The following is a 13972-nucleotide window of genomic DNA, read 5'->3' on the forward strand; positions in this document are numbered from 1 at the left end:
TTTACAGACAGCATGCTGCCAAAATTTCAACAAGAATTTTCCCAAAATAAAACCTTGTGCTAAAAATGATTATGATAAAATTAATATTAAAACATTTTTGAAAGGATGAGTGAAATCAAATAGATAATTAAACTTCATCCTAGAATAATTATCAACCGTTTATAAAGGCTCAGATCCATCCCTATAAGAAGAACATAAATGACTTACATGCGTCACTTTCGTCTACTGAAATATTGAGGCTCCTCTGAAATCCTTGAACATTATAAATTGCACTTGAGGTTTTATGATTTGATATGGAATGTTCTTGGGTCATGAACATTATTGCATGCCTTAATATAGTTGATTAATAATCAATATGGTTAGTTTAGTAGTTTCCAAATGATGACTTATACTACTACGCATAATTAAATAATTCTCTATCTAGTATAAGCAGCTTATTGTATCTAAGCATGAATTTAAATTGATAGGGGGAGCATATAAAATTAAATTCCTATCTTTTTGCTCACAAATATTTTTAGCTTAAATCTATTGTGAACTCACTGTGACATGTACTTAACCGAAATGATCTTTGTGAAAATCTTAAGTTGATATATATTTCTTTGCCACATGTTGTTTGTGTTTGTCATGTGATCCTTACTTTAAATTGTCTTCTACGAGTCTTATGATATGTTTCAATTATAATGGTTTGTACATACTTATGGTCTAATTCTGTTTTTATGTCTTTTAAATCTTTAAATGACTAGTTATATATATAGTTTGTGTGCTCAATTGCTATACTTCATACTTTGTAATTTATTGTGTATTGTATGATTATATTATTATTATTTTTTATGCTAAAAGTAAAAATTCTTGATCGTACTGAACTATTTAAGTTGATTGTTGTGGATATATTGTAAATTTAAAACTCAATCAGGTCATTTCTATACAGGTATTTTCGGGAAAATGCTCTATTTTCAAACAACATGCAACCAAAATTTCTAAAAATTTTCCTAATCTTATCGTGTATTTAAATGATTCATACTCAAATGCCTTGCTTACATGCTTTATATTTATAATCCTTTTTTCTGTTGCCAAAAGAGGGAGAAGTGGCAAAATTGGGTAGTGTTTAAATTTTAAAATAAAATCCTTACTTTTCCTATTATGCGTAAAGTTAAGGGGAGACTGTCTTGCCTGTACCCATTTTTGTATGGTGTATTTGTCATCATCAAAAAGTAGGAGAATATTGATCTTATAGGTCGTTCCCAGTTTTGATAATGATAAATACTTTGGTATTTAGTAGTTGCCAAGTTTGTGTGCAGGTTCTCATTGTCAAGTTCATATAATGACATGCGACAACCTGAAGAGAAGTGAAGACCCCGACATATTTATTATTTATTGTAATGTTATTGGGTCTATAATAATTTCATTTCAAAAAGGTCTGTAATAATCTGCATTGCATGCATGTAGGAACTATAAAGCTCAAGACCTTAGAGACCTTAGGGAATGCCCTTCAGTCAACCGAAGGTCAACCAACGCCAGATTTTTTCAGTAGGGTAAAAAGACCTTAAAAAAAATCCTAGGTCCCAACACTTAGTGCACATTGTCCCCATAATCACATATATTATCTAGGGAATTAATTGAAGTAAAATTGGGCAAAATTGCAAAAATTAAGAGAGGTCGGGCGACCGAACCCTAGGAGTTCAAGAGTCTTTGGCCGCTTGAACTGCTGGAAAGTCAGTAGTTTGACCTTGGTTCAGGCTACCAAACTAGAATGAACGCATCTCCCTCGGGCAATCGGACCCATGTTAGAATGCTTTTCATTAACTCACGCGCCCAAACCTTCGCTTTCAAATCAGACCTTGGGTGACCGAATTTGTCAGTTCGGTTAACCGAACTTAGCACTAGGCACCCAAACTTATGAACAAAATGCTACTGACTTTTGTTCGGGCTACCGTACCTGAACTCGGGCTACCGAACCACTTTAAAGAGTTTTCTTTAAATGAGTCTGTTCAGGGGACCGAACCTTGGTTTAGCCACCCGAATCTTACGAGTTAAATTGTTTTTTACCAGGGTTAAATTTAATTAAATAGGGTTAATTTTCCTAAACCATTTTAAAACAATTTTAAGAATACGCTACATGTCTCCAATGGTTATAATTTTTCCATTCTCTATATATAAGGGCTCATTTGCAAAATTAAGGTGAGATTAGCAACATAATTAGTAAAAAATCCTCTCAATCTCAAAAACCTATTTTTGCCTATGCTACTCCATATACTCTCAAACCTTCATTCCCTTGATACATTGTATCCTTTTGAGAGTGTTATATTGTGTTATTGATTAATATAGTTTGCTCATACTCCCATTTGCTTGGTTGTTTATTTGATATTGCTTTTGGGGAGTTAAGTAAAGAGTTATCTCACAGATTTTACTTAATGAATCTTGTTTTGGGAAAAACTCATCAGCTTGAGGATCTTAACATTGTCATTGCAAGATTCCTTAAAGTTTTATTGGTTTTATGTGTGCAAAATATTTTACAAAGTTAGATTTCAAACAGTTTTTGCGCTAAATATATTTGAGAAAATACTTTTGAGTTCATTTGAATATTATTACTAGCATCTTTGAAACAATAATTTGATATTGAGATTTGATATACTTTACTTAGTTTCAAGGATTAGCTTGTGATACACTCTTGTGCTTGATTAGATAAAGTTATTATTCTGAGTGTTGATTGCAGACGTAGAGCACAGAGCTTATAGTTTATACATATTTGAGGTGCATTGATTATATTGTGTGTATTAGGTACATATCTGCTTTACTTGAGAAGCATAATCACTGTATCGATTATTTTGTGAAAAATATTGTTGCATTTTCAGGCGTGGCTTGAGGGGGCTTGATCTAGCTTAGAAGGATTAGGTTGGGGTCAACCCTATGAATTTGACCTAGGACCTTCTCCGCCCTACAAGGTGAATTTGTAAAGGTTGAGATCAGTCATGTGAATTTGACCTAGGGTCTTCTCTGCCCCGCAATAAGAATTTGTAAATGTTGAGATCAGCTTTGTGCTAATTGACCTGATTGTATTAGGTGCTGCTCCACCTGTTAAGTGAACATTAATGGAATTCTCGGGCTTGCGAGTTAGAGACGGGTACGTAGGCATAGTTGGCCGAACCTCGATAACATATCATTTGTGTTCTTTATATTTTCGCAATTTATTTACTGCATGTGAATGTTTTATTGTGAATGATTGGATTTTTTTTTTTTTGTATAGACAGACCTTAAGTTGAGTAATACTATTGATCTGGTTTAACCTAGACGATAATTTTTAAATACCCAATTCACCCCCCTTTTGGGTATACACCGAAACTAACATATACAATGTGCTAAAAATGATTATAAATTTAAGTTATTAAACATCTCGTGATATGCACAGAAATCTTAGCTAGTACTTCTAATATATTGTGTATATTTAGCTGGTTGAATTTTATTGCTTTGAAAAATGTTTTGTTCTATTTCTAGGACAAGTAGATTTTTACTCACAAGATTATTTATACTATCTACACTTTACATATAATATGAATTTAACTGACTTTCATTATTTCTAGGAATATTTTTTTAACCTTAACAAATAAGTATATTTTTGTTCATTAAATAATTAGTAATATCTTCATTTTTATGTAAACATATGAATTTAATTGAACATTATTATTTTTAAAATATTTTAATGTACTTTCTAAAGAAGGGTATATTTTTGCCCACAAATTCATATTAGTATATATAGTATACAATTTTTGAATTTTTTTATGAGAACAAATTTGAATTTTTTTTTTGGTAAATTTAATTTATTTAATTTATTAGCCCTTCAAATTTTCTTTTTTGATAATATTTCTTTGTTTATTTCTAGTTGTTTTGATTGAATAAAGTTATTTTACAATTGAAGATTGAAAAATATGGTTTGATTATAGCAGTTAATAATATAATTCTAATTATTTTTAAAATAAAAGTTTTAAAAAATATAAAATAATATTATTTATTTTTTTTAAAAAAATTAATTTTATATTTATTATTATATAATTATAATTAAATTTTAGATATAAATTTTTTAAAATTGGTAAGATATATACATGTATGAAGGGATGTTCTTAAAATTTTTAATGTAATAACAGGGCCGCCCTAACCATTAGGTGGTTGAGGTGTTCGCCTAGGGCCCTAAAAATTTTGGGGCTTTTTTAATTAAATAATGTTAACATTATCTATTATAGTTTTTTCCCCTACATTGACTTCCCAACTAACAAATAAATGAAATTGTATTTTAAAATGTAAAATAAATGTAATTTAATTTTTTTTTTCAAGTCTCATTGACTTTCCAACTAATAACTTTATTATATTTCTAAGTATCTATTACTTTCATCTCTTTCTCTTAACCTTTCTAAAAAAATCTTTCCATTTTTTAAACTCTATCACTCTCATCTCTTGATCTCTTTATGATTTTTGTTCTACCTCTTGTGTCATCATCTTCGGGCCTCCGATTCTTTGTAATTTTCATTAACCCTAATTTTAATTTCAATGTTTGTGCATTATTTTTCTATTATTTTCACTCTGAATTTTTCTTCTTCTTAGATTTCGTAAGCTTTGAGGTCAGAGCGTTGTATCCGGTAAGAATCCGATATTTATAAAGTCTCGCTCGCCGATCTATTTGTAATAATAATAATTAGGTTATATTGTTTCAATCTATTATTTCTATAAATTTATTAAATTTATTTTTATTTATTTATATAATTTGTCAATTTATAGTTAGTGTTAATTTTGAAATTTAATTATGTCAACGAGAAAATATGAATCCGAATATAAAAACGAAGAAATAAAAATAAAAATAAAAATTAGTGTTATCTCAAAAGGGAGCTCTTGATAAATTTATTTTTAGTTTTAAATAAGATATAAATGAGTAAGATGAAAATTCTCGAAGAAACGAGCAATCCATTCTAGAGATGGAATTAGAATTTAATAATATAATAATAATAATAGTGATAAAGATAATATTGATTTGTGATTTTGTATCTTAAAAAATTAAAAAAAATAAAAATAAAAATTAAACAAAATATTAAGATCCTTAATTAAATCATTCTCTTAGGACCTCGTATTGTAAAGTGCTATCCTAATAATAATAATAATAATAAAGATTTAAAAATAATATGCTATTTTCATAATTTTCAAAAATTTAACATAAAATAAAAATTATTTTTTCCACCAAATATTTTCGCAATTGCTTGGTTGGTGGTAGAAGATTCCAGATGGCCACATCCACCTAACCTCCACCGACTCTTTTGACGCTTAATTTTCTCGCAATTTCCGGAGAGGACAAAGTCGTGCCCTTCATTTCAGTCATTGTGTTCTGTGCTTCTTCTATAAATTAGGGTTTCGTCTGCCCCTAAATTATCTTATTTTGCATTCTCTTCTTTGCTGCGAAGCGCTTTCATCCTCAGTAGGCTCGAAATTCTCGGTTTTTCAAGGTTTGGATCTGAGCTATCTTAAATCTTTTCTTTGCAATTGATCTACTTCTTGTTCTTTAATTATGATATTCAGCACATTTATATTGATCTGCGTACATCTATTTATTAGGGTTTTATTTCTTTAGTCATTTTTGCGGCTTTGGTCCTGAATTTAGATCGTTTTGGTTCAGCGGCTGTAATTGATTTTAGACGCTTCGTTCTGTAGCGGATCTTATTGATCTGTGTTTAATCGATGATAATATAAGATTTCTTCTCTTTATAGATGCAAATCTTCGTGAAAACCCTAACTGGTAAGACCATCACTCTTGAGGTCGAGAGTTCTGATACTATCGACAACGTTAAAGCAAAGATCCAAGACAAGGAGGGTATTCCCCCAGATCAGCAGCGTCTGATCTTCGCCGGGAAGCAGCTCGAGGATGGCCGTACCCTCGCTGACTATAACATTCAGAAAGAATCTACTCTCCATCTAGTACTCAGACTCCGAGGCGGTATGCAGATCTTCGTGAAAACCCTCACAGGGAAGACCATCACCCTTGAGGTCGAAAGCTCCGATACGATCGACAACGTCAAAGCCAAGATCCAGGACAAGGAAGGGATTCCCCCCGATCAGCAGAGGTTGATCTTCGCTGGAAAGCAGCTTGAGGACGGCCGTACCTTGGCCGACTACAACATTCAGAAAGAATCTACTCTTCATCTAGTGCTCAGACTCCGTGGCGGCATGCAGATCTTCGTGAAGACCCTCACAGGGAAGACTATAACCCTTGAGGTCGAAAGCTCCGATACCATCGACAACGTCAAAGCCAAGATCCAGGACAAGGAAGGGATTCCCCCCGATCAGCAGAGGTTGATCTTCGCTGGAAAGCAGCTCGAGGACGGTAGGACCCTTGCAGACTACAACATACAGAAGGAGTCAACCCTTCACCTCGTCCTTCGGCTGCGCGGTGGTATGCAAATCTTCGTGAAGACCCTTACCGGCAAGACCATTACCCTTGAGGTTGAGAGCTCAGACACGATCGACAACGTCAAGGCGAAGATCCAGGACAAGGAAGGCATTCCTCCGGACCAGCAGAGGTTGATTTTCGCTGGGAAGCAGTTGGAGGATGGTAGGACTCTCGCGGACTACAACATTCAGAAGGAGTCTACTCTCCATCTGGTTCTGCGTTTGAGGGGAGGCATGCAGATTTTTGTGAAGACCCTTACTGGGAAGACTATTACCCTGGAAGTGGAGAGCTCTGATACTATTGACAATGTCAAGGCAAAGATCCAGGATAAGGAAGGGATCCCCCCAGATCAGCAGCGTCTCATCTTTGCTGGAAAGCAGCTCGAGGATGGTCGCACACTTGCAGATTACAACATCCAGAAGGAGTCTACCCTCCACCTTGTTCTTCGTCTTCGCGGCGGTGATATCTGAGAAGTATTGTTTGCCTGGCGATGGATTGCGGTCGATTGGCCCTTTCTGCTAGTTGGCGTGAATAAAATGTCCTAATGTGCTATGGTTCTGTGCGAAGGCGCCCCATCAGTTTTTTTTCGTTTTTGTTGTTAAAGCAATGTGTTTGTTAGTTGCGTCTCCGAAGTCGTAATACACTCTTGGTTTTCTTATTGTAATATGATTTCCCATGCTTGGTTTATGCTGCGTTTGGCATTCCCCTCCTTTGGTGGAAGAGGTGGAAAGGATGCAACATGGAATGTGCTTTTGCCACCTTGAACGGTGTTTGTTTTTAAAGTCACATATCAAACCGAATTTAAACCGTTTTCCTTTAAAAAAGTGTCTGGAGACGAGCTCAGCTTCCCTATTTAAAAGCTAGGTCAAAGAGAACTCATCTACACTGCCTACCAGGTAACCTCATTACCTTGCCTGAGGAAAGGGCAAGAGGCCAAGAACTCAGAACTCATTTGCTTGCAAGGTCGTGGCACCAATGAGGTTGGTGTATGAGATTCATTTTTCTTTTGGAGGAATATCTAAATAGACTGGTGGGATTTTGTCTCCTGCACCAGCTCTGCTTTTTGGGCAGAAGAGGGAGGGAACATGGAAAGAGAAGGGAATATAACTGTGATACTTTGATTAAATATTATTTGATGGCTAGAGAGGATGAACTATGACCGTAACAAAAAAATCTTGTTATGGTATCAAGAATGAGATGTAACACTTGATCTGAGTGGTACAGGAAGTATGTTGCAAGACGGGAAGAAAAAGCAGAGGCCATTGACACCAGCTCAAGCCAGACCATGTTACCTTCAGAGGATCTGATGAACTCCCTCTGGTTTAAGAGCTGAAGGTCTCAATTTAAAAATGAAGAATCCATGACCTTTTCATATTTCATATTCCATCCTGGTAAGTGATAATGGTGCCCTGGTGTCATTTGGGGTGGATTGCGAACAAGTATATTATTCAACCACTTTTGCCAAAACGAGAACACGTGAGAAGAGGTTGAAGCTTGTCAACACGTTGCATGGTTTATGAGCCAGTGCCACAAAGGCTGAACAAATGACAATGATGGTAGACTTCCTTCATTACTTTGCTCGTAACCATTGGCACAGCGCCTAATCAAATGTCAGTGACGGTAGACTTGTGGTAATTGGAAGTTTTGCATGCCACGTCATCCCTGAGTGATCAAGCCTAAATGCTGAAGTTGGACCAGTTCGTCCTATAATCTCATCATGAAATTTCCAAAACCAAACAGACTGCATACTGGAGGCCATAGGAATAGATCAACAGCCACAACGTTGTATGGTGTTGGAAATTTAGAATGGCTAGGTAGTGAACTACTCCAGAAGAGGAAGCTGAAGCTGTTTAGCTTGACCTCAAGGCAGACTCCGTCAGTTTAGATCAGCACAAGCCTTTGTAACCCAAGATCAGCACAAGCCTTTGTAACCCATTGAGATTCGAACTGATCAATTTCCTCAGGACAACAATTACATCTTTGCTTTGTTAACAGAAAATATGCTAGCAGTTAATTCATTTGTCATTGTCCACCGGCTCAATGCAGACCTAAATTCGGACTGTCAAGCAAAAGAAAACAAAGCATGCCCTAGGCAGGATCCTAGCCTTCAATGGTGGGCTGGACAAATTGATTATATCAAGTACATTTGAGAGGCCATTTATGTGGATTTGATGGCTAATGTGGTGACGGTAAAATGGCTAATTGCAAGTGGGAATTCATATTTACTTCATTGATTTTAATAAACATGCCCTGGAGATAGTTCCCCTCCCCAGGATCAATCAATGGTGGATGCCACCTGTTGGCTTGAGCTGTGGTCATTCATAGATGCATATTTTCGGGATGACCAGAATAAGATGTACCCTCCTGATCAAGCGATGACCTTATTTGTCACTAGCACAGGAATGCATTGCAATGATGTAATGCTGTTCAGTCTTAAGAACGTTGGTGAGACTAATTAATGACTAGTCCATTGGGTTTTCAAAAAGCAGTTTGAAAGAGCATTGAGGTATATGAATAGGCTTTCCAATCCCTTAGAAAATATAGGGTGACTTATCTCCACAAAGTGCACCTTCACGGTTTTTTTTAAAGGGAAACTTCTAGGATTTATGATCACCAAGAGAACAGTTGAAGCAAATGCAATCAAAATGCATGCTTTGGTGGCAATATCAACTTTTAAAATGATATGAGAGGTCTAGGAAGGGTCATGACTCTTAAGTCGTTGTGTGTCAAGAAAGGTGCCTTCTTCTTTTCTCCATTCTTCGCAATATTTCCAAGTCCAAGTGGCACACAGGAATGCCATGAAGTCATTGATCAATTGAGATAGTATTTGGATTTTCCCTGCTCACCTTAGAAGCAAGTGACGATTTATATTTATATACCATAATGTTAGTGGTCAAACAATCTAGTCTTTATTCGGGAAGGAGACAAAATATAGGGGCTAATCTCTACAGTGTGAATGCAGTCATCACTGTGTCCTAACCGACCAGCCCATCAAGCTTGTAGTACAAAAACCTCAATATAAAGTTGTATTGTCTAGTGGTCTCTTGAACTTCACCAAGCACAAGCCCAGGATGGCGATGAAAGCCCAAGTGTTGGCAGATGGTAGTGATTGAATGTATTATATGGATCAGTAATGAACCAAAGCTGATGGAATGAACCCTGCATGTTGATGGGAAAAAATGGAAAAACCTAGTTGAGGTTAAAAAGGAGGAACACACCCAAAAACTAGGTATCTCAAAAAACGCTTACATGCTTCCAATGGCGGTGGTCTGCTAACGAACCTTACAGGTTTTCTTTTGCAAGTTGCTCAACTCAAATCTTATTCACTTATGCAGCCTGGGCCCTTGCAGCAAGCAAAGCACAGAAATTGCATCAAGTTAATGAAATTAATTTTTTTATTTATTTTCATTTTATATTTATTTATTTTTTCTCAAGGGAACAAACTGCTAAGATTACTAGCAATTACTTCTGTTCTGCTCCTTTCTTCTAATGCTTTCTCAACTTATTGGAGCGAATTATTATACATAGACTAATTGTTGTCCAGGGCTTTTGTAACCTGAATAATGACTTATCCAGAAGATGCTGCCCTACTGATGTTGCTTTTCAATTCCTCTCACTTTTATAGGAAGGTCGTGGCAATGTGTTTTACTGTTTATAAGATGGATTTTTGTCGTATGACCCATGACCAATTAAAATTCCTCATATAAACAACTGGTTCTATAAAATCCTTAGATCACATAAGATGCAAAAAAGATTGGCCTGATGGAGGAACTAATCCTCATTCTCTAAGGATTCTTTCCAAAGGGGTTGAATTGAACTACCTTCAGATTAGAAGATCGTCTTTTTTCCAAAGGCTAGTTTCAGTCTCATTCCTATGCTTTGGATTAGACTCCATAGTTCTAAAAACCTTGGGAGGTTGCCCAAACTTTTCTGAACCATTCAACCTTGAAAGTAGATGTGTACCCATTATAAACAATCACATACACCACCAAATGATATAATGAAATAAGCTCAATGTGGTCTTAGATGTCTACTCTCAAATGTTTATATAAGCATTGCAATCAGTGTGTGAGAGTGCAAATAATATGATCTTTGTATCACACAATATATTCAATCACAATGCTCAAACAAAGATACTTGCCACACTTCAGATATCTCAACAAATAATTTTTCAAAAATATATGCCTCAAGATATATATTGTTTGCAAGAAGGGTTTGATCTTTGTGTTTAAAAGATAATGTTATTCAAAGAATATTACAACAAAGATCTTTAGAGCATAGACAAATATCTCTCTAAGAATTTTCCTCAAAATAAAACACATGAGATGTTTGAAAATGATTTGAAAGTATTTTAGCAACCAAAATCAAATAAGAACTTCCTAAGATATTGCAATGATAGTGCAATACTCAGAAGCTCAAGTGAAGTCTTCTTAGGAAAGACTTATCAATAAAGCCTCCTAAGAAAACTTGAGGTCTTGCTCTCAAACAAGATAATATCAAACAATCACAAATTTGAAAGAGCAAACCTATAGAACAAGAACACTCAAATCACTTACAAACGAGTTTTTGGCAATATGGCAAGGTAAGTATGAGTGTAGTATACTTGGAAGTAAGAGAAAATGATTTTGAAATTCAGAGAAAAATCACTAATCAAGTTTGCTAATCATTTCAAATGAAGGGGTTCCCCTTGATTATGGCCGTCTAGGACACATAGGGAATTATTATAAATATTTTAAAACAATTTAACCAAATTAACCCCGTTTAAATATTTTAACCACGGTAAAAATGATGGGGCAATCTGAGAGCACCGGTCGACCGAAGTCAGGTTCGGTGGACTGAGTTGTGCAGAGTTTGGTCGACCAGGCATAAATTGAACTTGAAGTTCGGTCGATCGGACATTGTGTCCAAAAGGTGATTTTTATTTTTATCACGGTTTGGTCGACTGGAAGCTTTTGAACTAACTAGTTCGGTCGAGCAGACTGTTGAGTTCTCACATGTGGGAAATCGGTCGATCAGGGCTTTGGCTTAAGAATTTGGCTCAGTCGACCGTATGGTCAATTTGTTGACTCTAAGTGAGTTCGGTCGACTGGGTGAGAATGAACTGGAAAGTCTCAGTCGATCAGGCCGTGGTCAAAGTGTTGATCCGATCCCGATTCGGTTGGCCGGGTGATATTGTACTTGAGCAGTACGGTCAACCGAACATGCAACTTAAGTGCATTTCAGTTCTATTTAATCATGCAATCACCCTATCCATTTAACCATACATATATGTGCTTATGTAAGTGTCCTAGGGTCATTCTAGGTATTTTTCGTTTGAGCTTACCTATCATACCATGCAAATGATGCGAACAATTTTTACAATCTAGACCCTATTTACTATTACAGACCCATGATAAATAAAGAAATTAAGTACAACATAAATAGAGTCTTCAGGACCTTCAACTTCTATTCCTTCTTGTGCCATTATTTTGATATACCAACTGTATACCTGCACATATCCTCAAACACCCATCAAATACAACAAGTATAACCTATAAGGTCAACAAAGAACCTTGAGCACCAGATGTGATGAGAATACAATACCATTGCTGTGATTGAGATAGTGTAACCACACTATTCTTGATATAAGTCTTGGTATTGAAAAATCGATTTTACCACGGAAGGGTTGTCTACCCCCTGGAGTCTAGACCAGGCTGGGTAGACCAATTGGACTTGCAGATAAGAGGTTTGAGTTAGCCTTGTAAGCCAGCCAGGGTTAGGTCCATTCTTCGGACCGTACGATCTGATCACGGGGGTTTATACATGATGATGTTGTATGCCCAAAAGGGGGTTTCTTCTATGCATATATGTAAATTTATGTAAATTATATTATTTACTGAACTGATTATATTGCGAAGAAAATGTGTATTTCCAACTGTACAGGTGTGAGTTATATTATACAAATGTCATATTTGCTAGATAAAGTAAATTAAGGGAGGTGTTTGATTTCACTAAAACTCATGTTCGCCACACACTGACAATAATTTATTCTGTCTTACTGAAAAGTGTCTCACCCCAATAAATATATCAAATTTTCACGACCTACAGGAAATCGAGTCTAGGAGCTTCAGGGCGGGACCTAGACGAGGTAGCTGAGATTGAGTAGTGTTGGTACAATATTTTGTTTATATCTAGTTGTTTTAGTTATTCGGGGTTGTAATATGTTTTTGGGGAGATGTTGATATTAAGGTTTAGCAATAGTACTCAAGTATGCATGGTTGTAAAAGTATATTTTGTTTCCGTTGTTTGTTTGTTTAAATTAATTATGGGGTGGTATTACTTTGGACTCCACTGGGTCCGAGGATATGGTTTGTGTGGTATCAGAAATAGCATTGATGATGTCATTATTATGATTATTATCCCAAGTATAGGAGTTCTGTCATGTAATTTTTAGCCCAAAGGTCAGATCGTCTCCTCAGGGAATGCAATTTAATTTCAAACTTTGTGTAAACCCAAAAGAAAATGTGAAAAGAAATTTTTACTCAACACAGTTCAGATTCGGTTTTTGGAATTTTTGAATTTTTTTTTTGCAGTGGAACTTAAATCCTAACTAAAGATTTGACACGCATAAAATAACTGAATAAAAGCCAGAATCAATACCAGAATAACTAAATAATTAAAGTTGCAATCATCCCAACTAACTAAAAACCAACTATACTAGATAATAAATAAAGTTCAACTAAATAAATTTAATATTAAATAGACTCAAACAAGCTTTAACTCCAACAAAGTCTAAAAAAAACGGACTTTAATAATAAAAATACCTCAAAGAAATATATAAATTCCAACATGGTATTAAAATAACTATGGAAATACAAGTAACTAAAATAAAAGAAAACAAAAGATGGGAGAGAGAGAGAGAGAGAGAGAGAGAGAGAGAGAGATGAGAGAAGAGAGTAAGGCCATGAGAGATGCTCGGGTTCTCCACCAAAGCTACTGTGTAGCAGTTTTTTTTTGCCCTTTTCTTGTCTTTGCTCCCTGCACAACTCCCCACTTCCAAAGGCTAACCCTACTCTCCTTAAAAGCTAAAAAAAAAACCTAGCTAATGAATGACTCTCTAAAAGTAACACAACAACCTCCTTTTAAAACCCTACTTTAAAAAACTATTAAAACCCTTTTACCAAGCAACCCCCAGCGCATACACGGCGCTTCCTGCCTTCACACATGGGCTGGCCCTTCAAGCTTCTACGTGCATGGCCCATGCACCTCGCATGGGCCTCTTCTCACTTTACTTTTGAAGCCTTTTTTATTTTTTATTTTTTATGCGGCCTCACCAAATAACCCAATGCATACCCAAGAAGCCTAGATCGTCCCTCACTTTGTGCATGGATCAGCTACGTGGTCACGTCATGCAAGGCGAAACCCAGCATCTTCATGCATAAGCCTTCAAGAAACCCAGCCGCATAGAGTTTTTTTCCCGGTTGATCATTATTTTAAAATAATATATTAAATAATACCCTGTTCGGGAAAATATTTCCCAGAATGATGCTTACGTAATCTCGCTTGGTC

The 13972-nt window shown here is 35.7% G+C and overlaps 1 protein-coding gene across 3 annotated transcripts; it reads left to right on the forward strand.

The window, feature by feature from the left end:
- The first annotated feature begins 5252 nt into the window (after positions 1 to 5252).
- LOC131168610 (polyubiquitin) lies at positions 5253 to 7088 on the forward strand. Of its 3 annotated transcripts, none has more exons than XM_058128192.1 (2): positions 5253 to 5575; positions 5673 to 7088. In XM_058128192.1, the coding sequence occupies exon 2, from the start codon at positions 5746 to 5748 to the stop codon at positions 6892 to 6894; it is 1149 nt and encodes a 382-aa protein (XP_057984175.1). In that variant the 5' UTR covers positions 5253 to 5575; positions 5673 to 5745; the 3' UTR covers positions 6895 to 7088. The 3 variants fall into 3 exon arrangements, with proteins under 3 accessions (XP_057984175.1, XP_057984176.1, XP_057984174.1); XM_058128193.1 differs by having other exon boundaries at positions 5257 to 5575; positions 5689 to 7088; XM_058128191.1 differs by having other exon boundaries at positions 5327 to 5483; positions 5746 to 7088.
- Positions 7089 to 13972: the final 6884 nt, after the last annotated feature.

Source organism: Malania oleifera, chromosome 11 (assembly GCF_029873635.1).
Source record: "Malania oleifera isolate guangnan ecotype guangnan chromosome 11, ASM2987363v1, whole genome shotgun sequence".
In the NCBI taxonomy this organism is placed as follows: domain Eukaryota; kingdom Viridiplantae; phylum Streptophyta; class Magnoliopsida; order Santalales; family Ximeniaceae; genus Malania; species Malania oleifera.